This window comes from Elephas maximus, chromosome 20 (assembly GCF_024166365.1).
Source record: "Elephas maximus indicus isolate mEleMax1 chromosome 20, mEleMax1 primary haplotype, whole genome shotgun sequence".
In the NCBI taxonomy this organism is placed as follows: domain Eukaryota; kingdom Metazoa; phylum Chordata; class Mammalia; order Proboscidea; family Elephantidae; genus Elephas; species Elephas maximus.
The window spans coordinates 16,103,328-16,120,825 of record NC_064838.1 but is presented as its reverse complement, the minus strand read 5'-3'; the positions used below and the strand labels follow the sequence as shown (position 1 = coordinate 16,120,825).

General features: G+C 39.2%; 1 protein-coding gene across 13 annotated transcripts in view; it reads left to right on the top strand.

The window, feature by feature from the left end:
* The window catches only part of FRMD4B (FERM domain containing 4B), a 386,278-nt gene that overhangs the window by 331,179 nt on the left and 37,601 nt on the right, over positions 1-17,498 (top strand). For all 13 annotated transcript variants that reach the window (XM_049863176.1, XM_049863181.1, XM_049863177.1 and 10 more), the window contains 3 exons: positions 599-664; positions 4,450-4,507; positions 6,128-6,214. In XM_049863176.1, the coding sequence (XP_049719133.1) occupies positions 599-664; positions 4,450-4,507; positions 6,128-6,214 (211 nt within the window). The remainder of the gene's footprint in view (positions 1-598; positions 665-4,449; positions 4,508-6,127; positions 6,215-17,498) is intronic.

The window sequence follows — 17,498 nt, the reverse complement described above, 5'->3', positions numbered from 1 at the left end:
CAAAGAGAAGATAGGTCTTCTGATCAAAAATTTCCCAGCAATGTTCTCTAACTAGCATTTCAAAAAAAAAATCCGTTGCCGTCGAGTCAGTTCCAACTCACAGCAACGCTACAGGACAGAGTAGAACTGCCCCATACGTTTTCTAAGGAGCACCTGGTGGATTCAAACTGCCGACCTTTTGGTTAGCAGCCGTAGCACTTAACCACTATGTCACCAGGGTTTCCAACTAGCATTGCAAATGTAAAAAAAAAAAAAAACTAGCATTTAGTAAGCATATCTTGTTTTTATCATATATTATTCAGTTACAATAAAGGGTATTAATTTTCCATTTGAGAAATTGATATTATGTTTCCTTTTCTAATAAACTAAGTTAAAAATAAATAAAATGGCAAAAATCATGAGGTGGTCTCAGATGTCTGATGCTCAGGAACCCGTGACCTACAGAAACTACAGAAACAAAGTCAGCTAGACTCTGTCCTCCAAACAAGTTGGTGAAGGCCTTCCCTCCCAAGTGCCCAATAGCTGCCTGAGAATCTTAATTGAGCCTGTATTTCATCTAATCATGTTTTGACATATTTTTCCTTTTCTCCTTTTACAGTGAGGACAGGATAATTGAGCATTATTTGAAAATAAAAGGTCTGACTCGAGGTCAAGCTGTGGTTCAGTGAGTGTCTTTCTTTTCTTTTGCTTAGATATGATTTCAGTGTTTTCTGTTTGAAGAAGTCATTTGAAATGATTTTTGCAATATAGTTTCTGTATACACAGTTCTTATTTGACCTCAGATGTCGACTGGTATCAGACAGGTAATAAAAATGAGAAATGTCAGCCAGATATAGGACAGTAGGGAATGGTGGGGACTGTGGTAAACTGCAGGGATTTGCCCTGGAAAAAGGAGGTAAGGCTACATAACTTTAGAAAGTAGGCAGAAGATTACCAGATTTTATTATATTGTATAAGAGAAACTGGGTATTCAGATTTTAAATCTCAGGTTTAAAAATTGGGAAGTAATTATAAGAAAATTTTAACATAGGACAGTCTGTTAACCCAAAACTAAAACTATTTCCGAAGCCCACTCTTCAAATGTTAGGCTGGATTATAAGTCATAAAATAGTATTTGTGAAGAATGTGCTTCTTAGTTCCCGCAGATACACGAGACCAAATGGGCAGCTCCTGTCCAGAGGCAGGATGAGAAGGCAGGAAGGGACAGAAGCTGGTTGGAGGGACACAGGGCACCCAGGGTGGAAAGGGGGAATCAGGTGTCACATTACAGGAATTGCAACTAGTGTCACATAACAATACGTGTATAAATTTTTATATGAGAAATTAGCGTGAGCCGTAAGCTTTCACCTAACACACAATAAAAATAACTTGGAAAAAAAAAGTTTTAATATACTGTGAGGCAAACAAAACCTGTCTGGAGGCCTTGTTTGGTTTTCCAATTTGTGATTCTACTTTGGTTGGAGTACATGGTGTATGGGTGTTGGATAATCAATTTCTTTAGGCTACTGAGAATAGACCATAAAAAAATAAAGAAAATAAGAAAAAAAAAAAAAAACTGAGAATAGACCATAGTGATATATATTTCTGAATGTTATGACATATAGAGCTACCACCTATTTATTAAAAACAGTTCGATTTCAGTAAATCAATTGCAAAAGGACAAATATTGTATATCCCACTTAAAGGAAATATCTGTAATAGGCAAACTTATAGAGACCAAAGTTTATTAGTGATTACCAGGGGCGGAAGGGAGGGAAAGGGGGAGTCATTGTTTAGGCAGCCTGAGTATCTGTTAATGGGGATGGGAAATTTGGCAACAGATTATGGTGATGGTTGCACAACGTTAATTGGTGTCACTGAATGTACATGAAATAGTTGTTGAATTGGCAAATGTTCTATTACATAACGTATTTTTACACAAATAACACACACCTTCTACGTTTGTTTGCCAACCGCACCCTCCCCCACTCCCCCCGCGAGGTATTTTTGTAAGTGTCACTATGCCCATTTATTTTTACATGTTGCTATAAACAAACAAACAAAAAAAATTAGCATAGCATGGTCAGAAAATGCCTTGCAGAGGGAGAAGCGGTTGTCAAAAAATGTAGAAGGTGCATGTTATTTGCGTAAAAATACGGTATCTTTTTCACACAAAAAAAGTTCACCTTCTACATTAAAGTTTTAAAATTATACAAGTTAATCTGTTTTAAGGACGTTGCTGCGGTAATTATAAAATAATTTTATGGATGGCTATAACTTTAAAAAAAATACCCCACCAAGTATAGATTAGAGCATGTAAGAATTGAATTAAGGACTTGGAGATCATTCCCTCCCCCACACCCCCCACCCCGTCAGTGTCTAGATTTCCCCAAAACCCCATACTTCTATGCACAGTAATGTCATTTTTACCATAACACAGTTTCTATAATCTTCAAGGCAGAAATCAGAAATTAGTAGTCCTTAAGTGGAATCCTGGACATTTTAACTCATCGTGCCTGTTTCCTGAACTGAAAAAAAAAAAAAAGAGGAATAAAAATTTCTCCGTACGATTTTAGATTAGGTTAGTGAGCACATTACAAAGTGTCCTTGCTTAAATGCAGGGTTCTTTCATGTCCCTGGATGGTTATCTTTGTGGTTCCAAATAAGAGACTGTATAACTTGGTAGTCCAGGCTCTAGAGAGTGGAATCAGGCTCACTTTGTTTGAATCCTGGCTTTGTAATTTAATTGGTGCATGACCTTGGCACATTTAATTAACCTCTTATTATTTATTCACACGTAGGTCATGGACTTAAAAATTACCAAATTACTGATTTCAAAGTCCGGGGAAATTCATCTTCAAAATGTCGTTAGAAAGTCCAGTTGTATTAAACAGGAACCTCAATCCCTTGAGAGCAGGGAAGAAGTCTTACACAATTTAGTCTACCCCAAAACAGCTTCTGGGTACACTATAAATAACTTGTTCAGTTAAAATAGTAAGTGCTGTACCTACTGAAGCCTGGCCCCCTCCCTCTCTCCTCTACATCCACCTTTTCCAAAACGAGAAGAACTCCGGGGTGGTCCTGGAAAGAGACACATTGGTGGTGGGTTTCTGGGGCTATGGTCACAGCCTAGTTCTTGACCGTGATAGTGGTTACAAATGTGTTAGTTTGTTAAACTAAGCATATAAAGTTTTGGTGTGTTGTTCTTGGTATGTATATCAAAAAAAACAAAAACAAAAAACTCTTTGCCTTCGAGTCGATTCCAACTCATAGCAACCCTATAGGATGGAGTAGAACTGCCCCATAGGGTTTCCAAGGAGTGGCTGATAGATTCAAACTGCCAACCTTTTGGTTAGTAGCTGTAGCTCTTAACCACTGCGCCACCAGGGCTCCTGTGTATATCATATTTCCAAAAAAAGAAAAAGTAACCCTAAAGGTACATCTCAGAGATGTAGTAGAAGCACATTGTTTAAGAATCTTGAGACTGGCGTTCCTGAGTTCAAATCCTGGCAGCATGACCCACTAGTCCTGTGACTTGGGACAAGTTGCTCAGTCTTTTCAGACCTCAGTTTCTCTATTTATAAAAGGTGGAAAGCAAAGCCACCAGCAGCAGCAGCAGCCCCACCCCAGGGTCGTCATACTGGGTCGTCATACTGATGACGTGAAATAAGGCACACACGGCCCTCAGTGCAGTGGGTGCTACGTAGCCACTGTTCAGTAAATAGCAGTTATTCTTACTGTAAGAGCCTTGGTGGCACAGTGGTATAAGAGCTCAGCTGCTAACCAAAAAGTCGGCAGTTCGAACCCACCAGCCACTCCTTGGATACCCTGTGGGGCAGTTCTACTCTGTCCTATAGAGCTGCTGTGAGTCCAAATTGACTTGACAGCAATGGGTTTTGGGTGTTTTGGGTTTTATTGTTACTGTGAAAATAGCGAGTAATAATATCATTACTGCAGTTCTTTGGGGGGAGACATTTTTCAGTCAAGTTTACGTACAAGAAAATTCACCCTTTTTAAGTATACATTTTAAAGACAGTTATTTACAGTTATTTAACCTCTACCACAGTTAGTATATGGAGTAACTTTTTTTTTTTAAACTTACGAACATGCCCCAAAATTTCATTCTCATTGCTTCCATTGTTAGGTGCTTACATTAAAAAATACTTGAAATTTGAGTTTATGCTACAATACATTGTAATATAATATAGTACATTTCTTAATCTACAGAAAGTAACATTTCCAATAGCTTTTTGAAATTAAAGTTCTATTAAAAACTTTCTAAACTGTGGATGGGGTAAAAACATGTCACTCCCCAGAAAGGTTGACTCTATTTCTACTTGAGTCAAATCATTATTAGTCATGGTGATATGAGGAAAGTTGACAGACATTGTGTTTCTTTAAACCACTTTTCCCATGAGGGTGCTCTGAATATGTTTATCAGAGATTATAGTGTATATTCATTTTCCATAGGTATATGAAAATAGTAGAAGCCCTACCAACTTATGGGGTCCATTACTATGCAGTGAAGGTAAGTACTTACATATGACAAAGGTTTCATAATGCCCATAACATTTTGAGAGTTACTGAACAACACTGACATTCTACAATTGCATAAACCTATATGTATGTGTGTGTATATGTAAACTGGCTCTAGGAACTGCAGCATTGAGAGGAGGGCTGATTTTTCTTAAAAAATAATAGCCCGATTATATCCTGTCATTTTTAGCAAATTAAAAGGCATACTGTTTTTGAAAAATACTTGATCTATTCACGTATTTTCCCAAAAACCTAACCAAACTCACTACCGTCGAGTTGATTCTGACTCATAACAACCGTATGTAGGGTTTTCAAAGCTGTAAATGTTTATCGAAGAAGTCTACCACATCCTTCTCCCGCAGAGTAGCTGGTTAGCAGCCAAGCACTTAACCATTGTGCTACCAGGGCTTGTGTTTTCTCAAGACCTCTCTTAATCCTAAAATATTCAGACCATCCTCTTTTGACACACCTACTCCTGTTGCTGTCCTGGCTGATTTTTCTCATTTCCAGTTGTTCACCTGTCAAAGTCTTCCAGACCTTCGGTTGACAGTGCTTTTATGAGACTCATGGGCTCTCCAGTGTTATTTCAGCAACTTCATAAAATGCTGAAATATTTATAGGATTTGCAGTACTTTTCCATCAGTGTGTATTGCATAGTATTTCCGATAGTTATAAGCAAGGAGAGATTGTCAAATATTTTAAGATGATGAGCACAGATAAGACATGATGGTAAGAGGAAGGTCTTGTTTGAAAGGGGAATAATTTTGTAATTGATCAGTTCTGGATCAATTATATATCAGCGCTTGATCTTTTATATTATGGCAACGTTCAAATCCCTGTACAATTCAAAATGGTGGGGAATGGTAAGTCCTTGTATGCTAAGGACACATTGTACTAAACATACGAACTAGCTCCACTTCAACTTCTGATTTTTCATTGGTTTACACGCGAGTATCTGTCGAAGCCTGAGTTTTTCTTTCCCTGAGTGAATACGTCCTTTGCATGGGCAAGACCTAAAAGATAAATTTATGGGGAAAAAAAATTCTGCTTACCTCCTCATCTGCACTCAAACTGATTGTTCACACATCCTGTCATTGGACTATACAGTTTTCCAAAAAATTTTTTTCAATATTCCCATCTTCATTAGAAGGAAGCGTCAGAGTTTGGAACCATTTTTCTCATCTTTGTAATTCTTAAAAAAACTCCCCTAACCTTCATAGCTAGTTACTAATTCAGAGAACAAAGAGCTTTTTTTTTCCTTCTTTCAATGGATAACTGGCTTTGTACCCTGAATTCTTTTTTTTTTTTCCCTCTGAATTAATTCTTAGTTGAATGCTTATACTTTATTTCTTTTCGCCAGCTGTTTAATTAAAACAGTAATGCTTTATTCTTTTTGATGGTATTAACAGTATTGGTCAGTTTTGCCTTGTAGATCTTATTTGAAGAAACTCTAAGAAGGCATTTTAATAACAAGTTTTAAGTCGTGTTTTGTTTACCAAGACAGCTTTATTTTGACTTGTTGATACTAGTTAAGGGATGAGTTGCTAAGTATTACTTCACCTCTAGAAGAGCTAACAATTAGGCCTTGTTTCTCATGTTTTCCATCTTCTAGGATAAACAAGGAATTCCTTGGTGGCTTGGAATCAGCTATAAAGGAATTGGCCAGTATGATTTACAAGATAAAGTGAAGCCTCGGAAAGTAAGTATAAATCACTTCAAGCACTCGTGAGGAAAGCTTATTCACCAACCTTGCCCAGTTCTAGAACTGACAATAACTTCTAGGGGCCCTGAGCAGTCTGGGCAAAGAACTGTAATGAATGAAGCCATGGGTTCAGAGGTAGACTCAAGTATAAAATAATTTTTATAAGCCACTGATATACCGTTTAAACAATAATTCCACTCTTGTCATTTATTCTAAAGAGTAATCAAAATTATGCACAAAGATTTAACTACAAGAATGTCGTTCACAGCATAGTTTACAAGTGCTTACAATTCGGTTTTTATTTTAAGATAGTATAAACAGTATGATGCCACTTGTTTTATTGTTTTATAGATTGTGTGTGTGTGTATTGGATGGATAGACACATGGACAAATTGTAAAGACATAGGCCAGAATTCCTGCGTGCAGGTTTCTTCTCAGTGGTACAGTTTTAAGTAATTTTTCTATTACTACTGGTAACTTTTTTTTTTTTTTTTGCTTTGTTTCAAAATTTTCTGCGGTAAACATGCCTGTTTTTTATAAAGAAAAAGAAATTACTTCTGTTTATTATAAGGTCTGGATTTTTCTAGACCTTTTTTATAAGGTCTGGATTTTTCTAGACCTAAATAAGTTAAATTATTTTCAATTCCAATTTGATTTTTTAATTGTCGTTGAAACGTAGGTAACACAACATTTGCCAATTCCACATATTTCAGGTGTTACATTTTTATTTTGACACTGTTTTCATGACCCAAATGTACGATACGTTTTTGCCTTTGTAAGAATTGATGAGTCGGCGTAGAGCACCATCAGGCTGCCCTTGGCCTACTCATCCTAGTCATCATTGTAATGACCTAAAGGCTGACTAATGCCGCCCTGGTTTGTGCCCTCCCTGTTCCTTGCTGCCATCTCTGGGAGTGAAACAATTGCCTATAATAACAGCCCATGGTCAACCTACCTGCGTTATCACAACCCAACATCACAGCCTTAAATATCTCCTATTGCCACTGTCTCTTGCTTTAATGTGTATTAGAAAAACAGCTGTGTTCTTCACCAAGCAGCTCTTGTAATCACACCACGGCACTATACATCTTGTCAGTGTCCTTCCAGCTTCAATCAATGCTCAAAATCTTCCTGTGAGTTCCGAAACTGAGTATGGCTCCCCATTTTACAGCTGTGAGACTGACGCAGGCAGTACAGAAGGGCCTCACAGCCATTTCTGACGCTGGAACTCTGCTCTCTTGGATCAGTCTGGTTGGGCATTGAGGCTTCTTAGCACAAATTTTCAATGAAATAATAAAACATCGTTCAACACCCAACATCCATCTTCAGAGATATTAAGAGAATATCTGTACACAATTAGAATTTTGTCTTTGTAACTTCTGTGACCACGATTGATTTAAGCAGGGAACGCTTTCTTAATTTCCAGGACTAACAGTACTATCGTCCTTACTGATTCCTAAAGTTTGCTCCTAAAACTAAATTTCTAATACATTTAAATAATGTTAGTTATGAGGGGTACCCACTTTTTTTTTTTTTACGTATTTTAAAAATCGTTTCTTATGGCTGTATATTTTTTTCCCAAAAGTAGTAAATATTCATTATAAAAAACTATTTGTTGTTCTTGTTAACTATTTGTTGTTCTTTTGTAACGAACAAAAAAACAAACACTGCAGAAATACGTGAATTAGGACAGGAAGCCCACCTGTACTCCCCATCGCTCCCTCGTGATAACGCACTATTAGGGAATGATGCTGATTCGTTCAGACTTTGCCAATGTATATATTAAGATTTTTAAAAGAGAAAAATCATGCTATAGATACTCTTGTATGCTTTGCCATATTTCTCCAGATTATTTATAAACAGATTTCTTTTTATTTTTTAAAGCTGCGTAGTATTCCATTATATGCAAATAAGTAATTTTTTTAAACCACTGACTTTTTGATGGGCATTATGTGGTTTTCGGGGGGTATTCTTGGTTCCATGGTAGAATTCTCACCTTCATGCAGGAGACCCGGATTCAATTCCCAACCATTGTACCTCATGCCTAGCTACCAGCCATCTGTCAGTGGAGGCTTTGTGTTGCTCTGACACGAGACAGATATCAGCAGAACTTCCAGACTAAAACAGACTAAGAAGAAAGGCCTGGAAATCTTGTCCTGAAAATCAGCCAGTGAAAACCCTAGAGATCACAACAGCCCAATCCACAACCGACTATGGGGATGGTACAGGACCAGGCAGTATTTTGATCAGTTGTGCATGGGGTCACTAACAACAACAAATAGTTGTTTCCATTGTGGGGTGTGGGAAATAACAAAGAATCCCAGCCAAGACCAATATAAGTAGCCCTAATTTGTCTATCTTGTAAAACCAAATTATTGCCAATCATTAATGCTTAAAGTAGGCCTCATCTGTGTTAAAAATTTTTTGCCAGTTTATTTATCCTCTGAATTTTACTTTAAGAAACAACTTTTAAATTTCTTGCTTGCTTTTCTGAACCTTGATGTAAGGTACAACTTCAGTTGGCTTACAAGTGATTTCTTAGATAGTGTGATTTGGTAAGATTGGGATTTCCACAGAGTGTGAATGCAGCCACTAAAAATAACGAGGCTTTCTCCCCCAATAATGGTGAATCAGAGGCTGCACAGTAAACATTGCACTTAGTTTCCTCTCCTTTGCCTGTGACTCACAGGTTTTTTTTTATTCACAGTTTCATAGAAGTTGGTAAATATTCTTTGGCACTGATATTATCAGGTTTGCTTGTTCATTCCAGCATCTAGACAACAGTCAGAAGCCACTTCCTTTTTTTTTCTATTCGCTGAGTTTTCCTATTTTTTTTTTAAGACATGCCAGTCAATTCGAAAAGGACGGTAAAACAGGCCATCTTGTGTTATCTCTTTCTTGCCATCTCTTCCTCAGTTATTTTAGTCCGTCTCCATTCTGTACCATTGTTGCTTTCCTCCTTTCTTCTATTAAAATCTGACAGTGGATTTTGTTTTTATACATTCACTTTCCGTGTCTAAACAACCGAAGGGTTTAATTGGAAGGATCCTGTTCTACCATTTTCCTCTCCTGGCTTAGTGTGCATAAATGGAAGACTGTATAATTTAAAGAGCTGTGAACACTGACTTCAAAAAAACTATCTTCTCATTAAACAGTTAGTACACATTGTTTTGTGACATTGGTTGCCAGCCCCACGACATGTGAACAGTCTCCCCTTCTTGACAGCTCTCCTGTCACCTCCTGCCATCTTGTCCTTGCCCCTGAGCTGGTGTGCCCCTGTAGTCTTGTTTTGTTTTATGAGTCTCGCCAATCTCCTGCTGAAAGGTGAACCTCAGGAGTGACTTCATTACTGAGCTAAGAGGGTGTCGGGGGCCATACTCTCAGGGCCAAAGGCTGTTTGGAAACATACTGTCAGTTATAGCCTTTGAATGTTGCGGGCTGTGTTTGTTGTAACTCCCAGAGAGCCCAGCAAGTGCTCCTCATGTATTTTTATATAATTTATTTTATTTTTTGTTGTTGAGAATGTATATAACAGAATCTACACCAGTTCACATGTACAATTCACTGACATTGATGACATTCTTCGAGTTGGGCAACCATTCTCACTCTCCTTTTCTGAGTTGTTCATCCCCCATTATAAACTCACTGTCCCCTAAGCTTCTTATGTAATCTTTCGAGTTGCTATTGTCAGTTTGATCACATGTAGGTAGATCTTAAAAGAGTACAATGCTCCAGGCAGACATTCTTTACTAGTAAAGCTAAACTATTGTTTGGTTTTAAGAAGATTTTGGCTGAAGGGGTATTTTGAAAGGGTAGCTGGAGAAGACAAGGTAAAGTATTATAATGACGTTGTACAAAGAACTGGATTTAGAAAACCAAAGGGGAAGAATGCTCGGCATTTCTCAAGCTGAAAGAACTGAAGAAAAAATTCAAACCTAAAGGTGCAATATTGAAGGATTCCAATATTGAAGGATTCTGTGGGCAAAATATTGAGTGATGCGGGAAGCATCAAAAGAAGATGGAAGGAATGAACAGAGTCACTGTACCAAAAAGAATTGGTCGACATCCAGCCATTTCAGGAGGTAACGTATGATCAAAAACCGATGATACTGAAGGAAGAAGTCCAAGATGCCCTGAAGGCATTGGCAGAAAATAAGACTCCAGGAATTGACGGAATACCAGTTGAGATGTTTCAACAAGTGACGCAACACTGAAAGTGCCCACTCATCTACGCCAGTAAATTTGGAAGACAACTACCTGGCCAACCGACTGGAGGAGGTCCGTATTTGTGCCCATTCCAGAGAAAGATGACCCAACAGAATGTGGAAATTATCAAACAGTATCATTAATGTCACATGCAAGTAAAATTTTGCAGAAGATAATTCAAAAATGGTTGCCGCAGTGCATTGACAGGGAACTTCTAGAAATTCAAGCCAAGTTCAGAAGAAGATGTGGAACAAGGGATATCGTTGCTGATGTCAGATGGATCTTGACTGAAAGCAGAGAATACCAGATGGTTAGCTTTGTTTCATTGACTATGCAAAGGCACTTGACTGTGTGGATCATAACAAATTGTGGATAACTTTGTGAAGAACGGGAATTCCAGAACACTTAACTGTGCTCATGCAGAATCTGTACATAGACCAAGAGGCAGCCGTTCAAACAGAACAAGGGGATATTGCGTGATTTAAAATCAAGAAAGATGTGTGTTAGGGTTTTATCCTTTCACCATACTTATTCAGTCTATATGCTGAGCAAATAACCCAAGTAACTGGACTATATGGAGAACACAGCATCAGGATGGGAAGAAGACTCATTAACAACCTTCATTATGCAGATGACACAAACTTGCTTTCTGAAAATGAAGAGGACTTGAAGCACTTACTGATGAGATCAAAGACTACTGCCTTCAGTATGGATTACACTTCAACATAAAGAAAACAAAAATCCTCACAACTGTACGAATAAGGGGCATCATGGTAAACAGAGAAAATACTGAAGTTGTCAAAGGTTTCATTTTACTTGGATCTACAATCAATGCCCATGGAAGCAGCAGTGAAGAAACCAAACAATATATTGCATTGGGCAAATCTGTCGCAAAAGACCTCCTTAAAGTGTTAAAAAGCAAAGCTGTCGTCTTGAGGACTAAGGCGCACCTGACCCAAGCCATGGTATTTTCAGTTGCCTCATATGCGTGAGAAATCTGGACAATGAATAAGGAAGACCAAAGAAAATTGACGCCTTTGAATTATGGTGCTGGTGAAGAATATTGAATATACCATGGACTGCCAGAAGAATGAACAATTCTGTCTTGGAAGAAGTACAGCCAAAATGTTCCTTAGAAGCGAAAATGGCAAGACTTTGTCTCTTGTACTTTGGACATGTTATCAGGAGAGACCAGTCCCTGGAAAAGGACATCATGCTTAGTAAAGTAGAGGGTCAGCAAAAAAGAGGAAGACCCTCAACGAGATGGATTGACACAGTAGCTGCAACAGTGAGCTCAAGAATAGCCACGATTGCGAGGATTGTGCAGGACCCAGCAGTGTTTTGTTCTGTTGTACACAGGGTTGCTGTGAGTGGGAACTGACCAAACCGCCCTAATGAATACTTCAGGGGATATTTTTGGTTTAAGGTTTAAAGATTATCTCAGTGCAGTAGTTTCAGGAGTTAATCCAGCCTCCATGTCTCTAGAAAATATGAAGTCCATGAGAATTTGAAATTCTGTTTTGCATTTCCCCCTTTTTATTAGGATTCTTCTATGGAATCTTTGATCAAAATGTTCAGTAGTGTTAGCCAGGCACCATCCAGTTATTCTGGTCTTATAGCAAAGGAGGCAGTTGTTCATGGAGGCAACTAGCCACACATTCCATTTCCTCCCCCTGTTCCTGACTCCCCTTCTTCCTCCGTTGCTCCAGGTGAATAGAGACCAATTTTTGTGCCTTGGTGGCTGCTTCCAAGCTTAAAAAACCCCAGGCACTATGCAAAGAACTAGGAGGTAGAACAGAAGCACTAAAGTTATTACGCCAATGAACTGGGATGTCCCATGTAACCACTCTTCGTGTGTTTTGACTGTAAGGTTTTTGCCATTCTTGGGGCCAACAAGTTGCTTTCAGCCAGTGTAGTACAGTGATGCTGAGCAAGAGTTTGGGAGCTGGCCCAAACCTGTCTTTGGTGTTTATTTGCTGTATGATCTTAGGCATGTAGTTTAATATCTTTGAGCCTCACTTTCCTCATCTGCATAATGGCAATGACTCCAACTCTGTAGAGTGGTTGTAAGAATTAAATGAGGTTGTATCTAGCACTGTGCCTGATACACAGTCATCACTCAGTAACCGGTAGTTTATTCACTGGTAGCGAGGATGATAGAAAGTAGAAAAGAATTTGAGTAGGAGAATAATGTGATTTCAATGACGATGAGGACTATGAGGAAAATAAGGCGGGATAAGAAGGTAGAGAAAGATGGGAGGTGGGAGGAACAGGGGCACAGGACAGCCTGTGATGGGCATTTGAGCAGAGGTGAGGTTGAGGAGGAGGGAGCCATGCAGAGATCTGGGGGGAGAGGAGATCCAAAGTTAAGGGTTTCCAGGTAACAGACACAAGGCATTTAAGCTGAGGCCCTTGTTCCTGCCACTTGTAAGGTAGTCTCAAAATGCATGCCTTTCCCTTAAACCAAAAATATGCCCTGAAGCCTTCTTAAAACCAAACAATCATTTAGCGTACCTAGTAAAGGATGCCTGCCTTTAGCATTGTGCTTTTAAAATGTATCTATATGGGATCATATTGACAACAGCAACTTGAAAGATGAGATGGGAACTTTAGGGGGCAGTGCGTTTATGTTAGGGGAGAGAGGAACAACTCAGAAAAGGAGGGTGAGAATGGTTGCCCAATTCGAAGAATGTAATCTATGCCGCTGAATTGTACATGTAGAGACTGTTGAGTTGATTATGTTCTGCTGTGTATATTCTCAACAACAAAAATAAATTATTTTTAAAAAATGCTTCGCTTTCTCAGAACTTGTCTAAGATAGTAGAGAATATTCTCGGATTCCTATTTGGTTATAGAGGGACCCAACATTGCTACAAACCCATAGCCTCAATGTTCCATCTCATAGGTCACAGGCGAGGCCTTGCCCTAGGTGGCAAACTCAATCTTTCATTTTCAGAGGCCAGTAAGCACTCCCTGCCCTTCTCAATTCATCAACCATAATGCACTAAGACGTGATGCAAATTAACAGAAAAATTTTAAAACCCTGACTTACAAACCACAAAAATTCAGGGTGTTAAAAATTCAGATCATAAGTTTTCCTTTTTAATCCTTTCGTCGTACGTGAAATGTGTCATTGCGATGCAAAAACACATTTGGATTCAACTTAATTTCAAAGCATAGACCTTTTGAACTTAAAAACCAATGATGTTTTACTTTAAAAAGAAAAAAATTAAATACAAACACACACGCAAACTTGTGTGTTCCTTCTAGGTTCTTATTGTTTATTCAGCATTTCAAGGAAAAACGCCTATTCACAAAGAAATAGACAGTGGCTGAGTAAAATATTAGTGTATGTCATCACTGATTTGTATCCCTGTTAAGATTCTTAAGGAGTCCTGGTGGCACAGTGGTTAAGTACTTGCCTGTTAACCCAAAGGTTGGCCATCGGAACCCATAAGTGCTCCACAGGAGAAAGATGTGGCAGCCTGTTTCCGTAAAGATCACAGCCTTGGAAAACCTATGGGGAAGTTCTACTCTGTCCTTTACGGTCACTGTGAGTTGGAATCGACTCAATGGCAGTGGGTTCTTTGGACAAGTTCTTTGACCTGGGAAAACCAGAAGCTGTCAGTGATGGGAGTGATAAAAAGGCCAATGTGCTTTTGGGTAGACCTTCCTGGGATGAAATGCCTTTCAAGATAGTATCTTTCTGCATTATCACACACTAAGACAAACTCATGATGTGTGTACTTCATCACCCCAGGGGATTTTAGTGTGGGAAGGGATGTTTAACCTTCAGCTAACTGATTTTTTTTTAAACTGCTGGAATTTCCAAATGCCTAGAGCCAGGTGAATTAAGTAACAAGCACTGAAGTCTTCCTGTTTCCTTGTCTAAAAATATAGGGTTCCTTTCGTTTGAAGGCAGTGACTTGCTTATTTTTCTAAACACAGTCTTCGTGACCATTTCTAAGCCCACCTCGCTCTAACCACGACCACCATACCACCGTGGACTTCGATTGGAATGCCGCCTAAATTCTAGCGGAGATTACCTGTAGGCGAAGAAGAGGGAATGTGTGTTGTCAAATTTCACTGTCTATGTTAATACAAAATAAAGGATGGTTGGGAGGAAAAAAATGGGATTATAAAATGTCAACGAGAGACCAGTCCATCCTGTTACTAAAGTGTATAATTAAGCTCCAGCCACACCAGTAATCAATCTGATTGTTAAAACCTTCTGCAGAGTCAGTGGGAGGAGCACTCAAATCTTGTAGCATGGATTTCAAGTAAGAACCACCCCTGCTCTCTTGTTTGCTGGCGGGCTGACCTGGAGCTGTCATTCAACCTTGCTAGGCCTTCATTTTCTCAGCCATCAAATTCAAATAATTCTGTCTAACCTGTCCACCCCACAGATCGTTGTGAGGGCCCAATGAGTAACTGGTTTCTTTCACTAGATATTTTCTCTTCCACACCCTACTGTAATTGATAGTTAATATAGGAAGTATACTGGGAAGTACAGGTATTCCTCTTCCCCTCTGTCATGGATTGAATTATGTCCCCCCAAAAAATGTGTGTATCAACTTGGTTAGGCCATAATTCCCAGTATTCTCTAGTTGTCCTCCATTTTGTAATTGTAATTTTATGTTAAAAAGGATTAGGGTGAGATATAGCACCCTTGGCAGGTCACACCCCTGATTGGATGTAAAGGGAGTTCCCCTGGGGTGTGGCCTGCACTACCTTTTATCTCTCAAGAGATAAAAAGGAAAGGAAAGCAAGCAGAGAGTTGGGGACCTCATACCACCAAGAAAGAAGCACCAAGAGCAGAGTGTATACTTTGGACCCGGTGTCCCTGCGCCTGAGAAGCTCCTCGACCAGGGAAAGATTGAGGACAAGGACCTTCCCCCAGAGCAGGCAGAGAGAAAGCCTTCCCCTGGAGCTGGCGCCCTGAACTTGGACTTCTAGCCTACTACTAGACTGTGAGAAAATAAATTTCTCTTGTTAAAGCCAGCCACTTGTGCCATTTCTGTTATAGCAGCACTAGATGACTAACACACCCTCCTATTGTTGTTGTCATTAGCTGCTGTGGAGTTGGCCCCGACTCATGGTAACCCCATTCACAATGGAATGAACTGCTGCTCAGTCCTGCGCCATCCCCGTGATCTTTTGAGGATTGGACAACACTCCGTTGTGAACCAAAGGGCTTTCATTGCCTGATTTTCAGAAGTAGTCTGTCTAGGCCTTTCTTCTTTGCCTGTCTTAGTCTGGTGGCTCTGCTAAAAACCCACTCAGTATCACAGCAGCCCACACCGTCCACTGACAGATGGGTGGTAGCTGTGCATGAGGTGCGTTGCCTGGGAATTGAACCCAGGTCTTCTGCGTGGAAGGGGAGAATTCGTCACCTGAATGACCGCTGCCTCCTTCCCCTCCTGTACTTAATCACGAGTAGAATTTTAAGCAGTTTTTTTTTTTTTTAATGTGTTTTAGGTGAAAGTTTACACAGCAAATTAGGTTCTCATTTAACAGTTTTTACACAAATAGTTCCATGACATTGGTTACATTTTTCACAGTGTGTCAGCACTTTCGTTATTTCCATTCTGATTGTTCTGTTTCCGTTACTTTAGCTTCCCTGTCCCCCTTACCGTCTCATCTTTGGTCTAGGGTAAATGTTTACCATTTGGTTTCATTTAGATGATTATGTAGAAGAGCATAGTACTCATGGGTGAAATTATTTATTTTATGAGCCCAATCCGTCACTTCGCTAAAAGGTCAAAGAACTTTTAATTTTAATGACTTAAGCTAACCAATTTTTTTTTTAATGGATGGTGCTTATCAAATTTTCTAAAAACTCTTTGATAAACTAAAAATTGACCATATTTTTTCTCCTATGTTTTCTTGAAGATGTTTCATGTCTTACATTTAATTCTGTGATCCATTTTGAGTTATTTTCTTTCCTGCTTACATTTATGTTTCTGTATATAGATGCCCAATAGTTCCAGCAATATATTTTTTAAAGAATATCTTTTCTTAATTTAATTGCCTTTGCTCCGTTAAAAAAACCAATTGGCTGTACTTGCATGGGTTCATTTCTGGACTCTCTGTTTTGCTCTACTGACCTGTGTGTCTGTTTGCATGCCAAAATCATGCTGTCTTGATAAATGTATCTTTTATAGTAACTTTTGAAATTGGATAGTGGGAGTCCTCCAACTTTATTCTTTTTCTTCACTATTGAAGCAGTTCTTTTTAGACAAGGAAATAGGCAGACTATCAAGTGCCTATTAAGTTTCAGAGAATTGGGTGGACATTGGTGAGTCTCCTTTGTACATCCGCCAGATATGTGGAAAGAGAAAGTCCAAAGCAAGTAGACTTATCATTTATAAAGTGATCCAGAATGGACACCCATCACTTCCTCCCACAATCTTTTGGCCAAGACTCAGCACATAATCGAATCTAGTTGCAAGGTAGACTGGGAAGTATAGGTAGGTGGCCAGGTGCAAAGCCATATCTCGAGGTGTTCTATTACTAAAAGGAAGAAGAAAAAATAGGTCCCTGGGAGATAAGTAGTCTCTGCCACACGGTGCTTGTTTCCTTCGTAGTCTGTTAGCTGGTTGGTTAGTGAGAAACAATAAGGAAAGTTAGGAAAGAAATAAAGACAGTTATAAATTGTGAATAGCCTCTGATGGACAAAAACAAGATGGAGGGACAGAATAATGGGGTGGGGTGGAAAATGTGCTTAGTGAGGCCTCTCTGAGAAGGTGACACTGAAGCCGAGACCTGAAGGTGAGAAGGAATGAGGCCTGTGGAGAGCAGGGTAGCATGTTTCTAGTCAAAGAACAGCATTGCTGACAGGAAGAAGATGGGCCTGTCAGCCAAACGGAGAGCATACCACCGTAGCTGGAGCTTAGAGGGCAAGGCTTTCCTGTAGACAACTGGAGGGGCTGGTAGAAGAAAAAGGAATGACCGATGGGCAGGCAAAACCATCAGATGTTCATTACTCCATCTATTACTTTTCATCTCTAGGCATTCACCAAATGGCTGGATTGGTGGTACATATAGAAAAATGAAAGTTGACGCTTTAATAGGA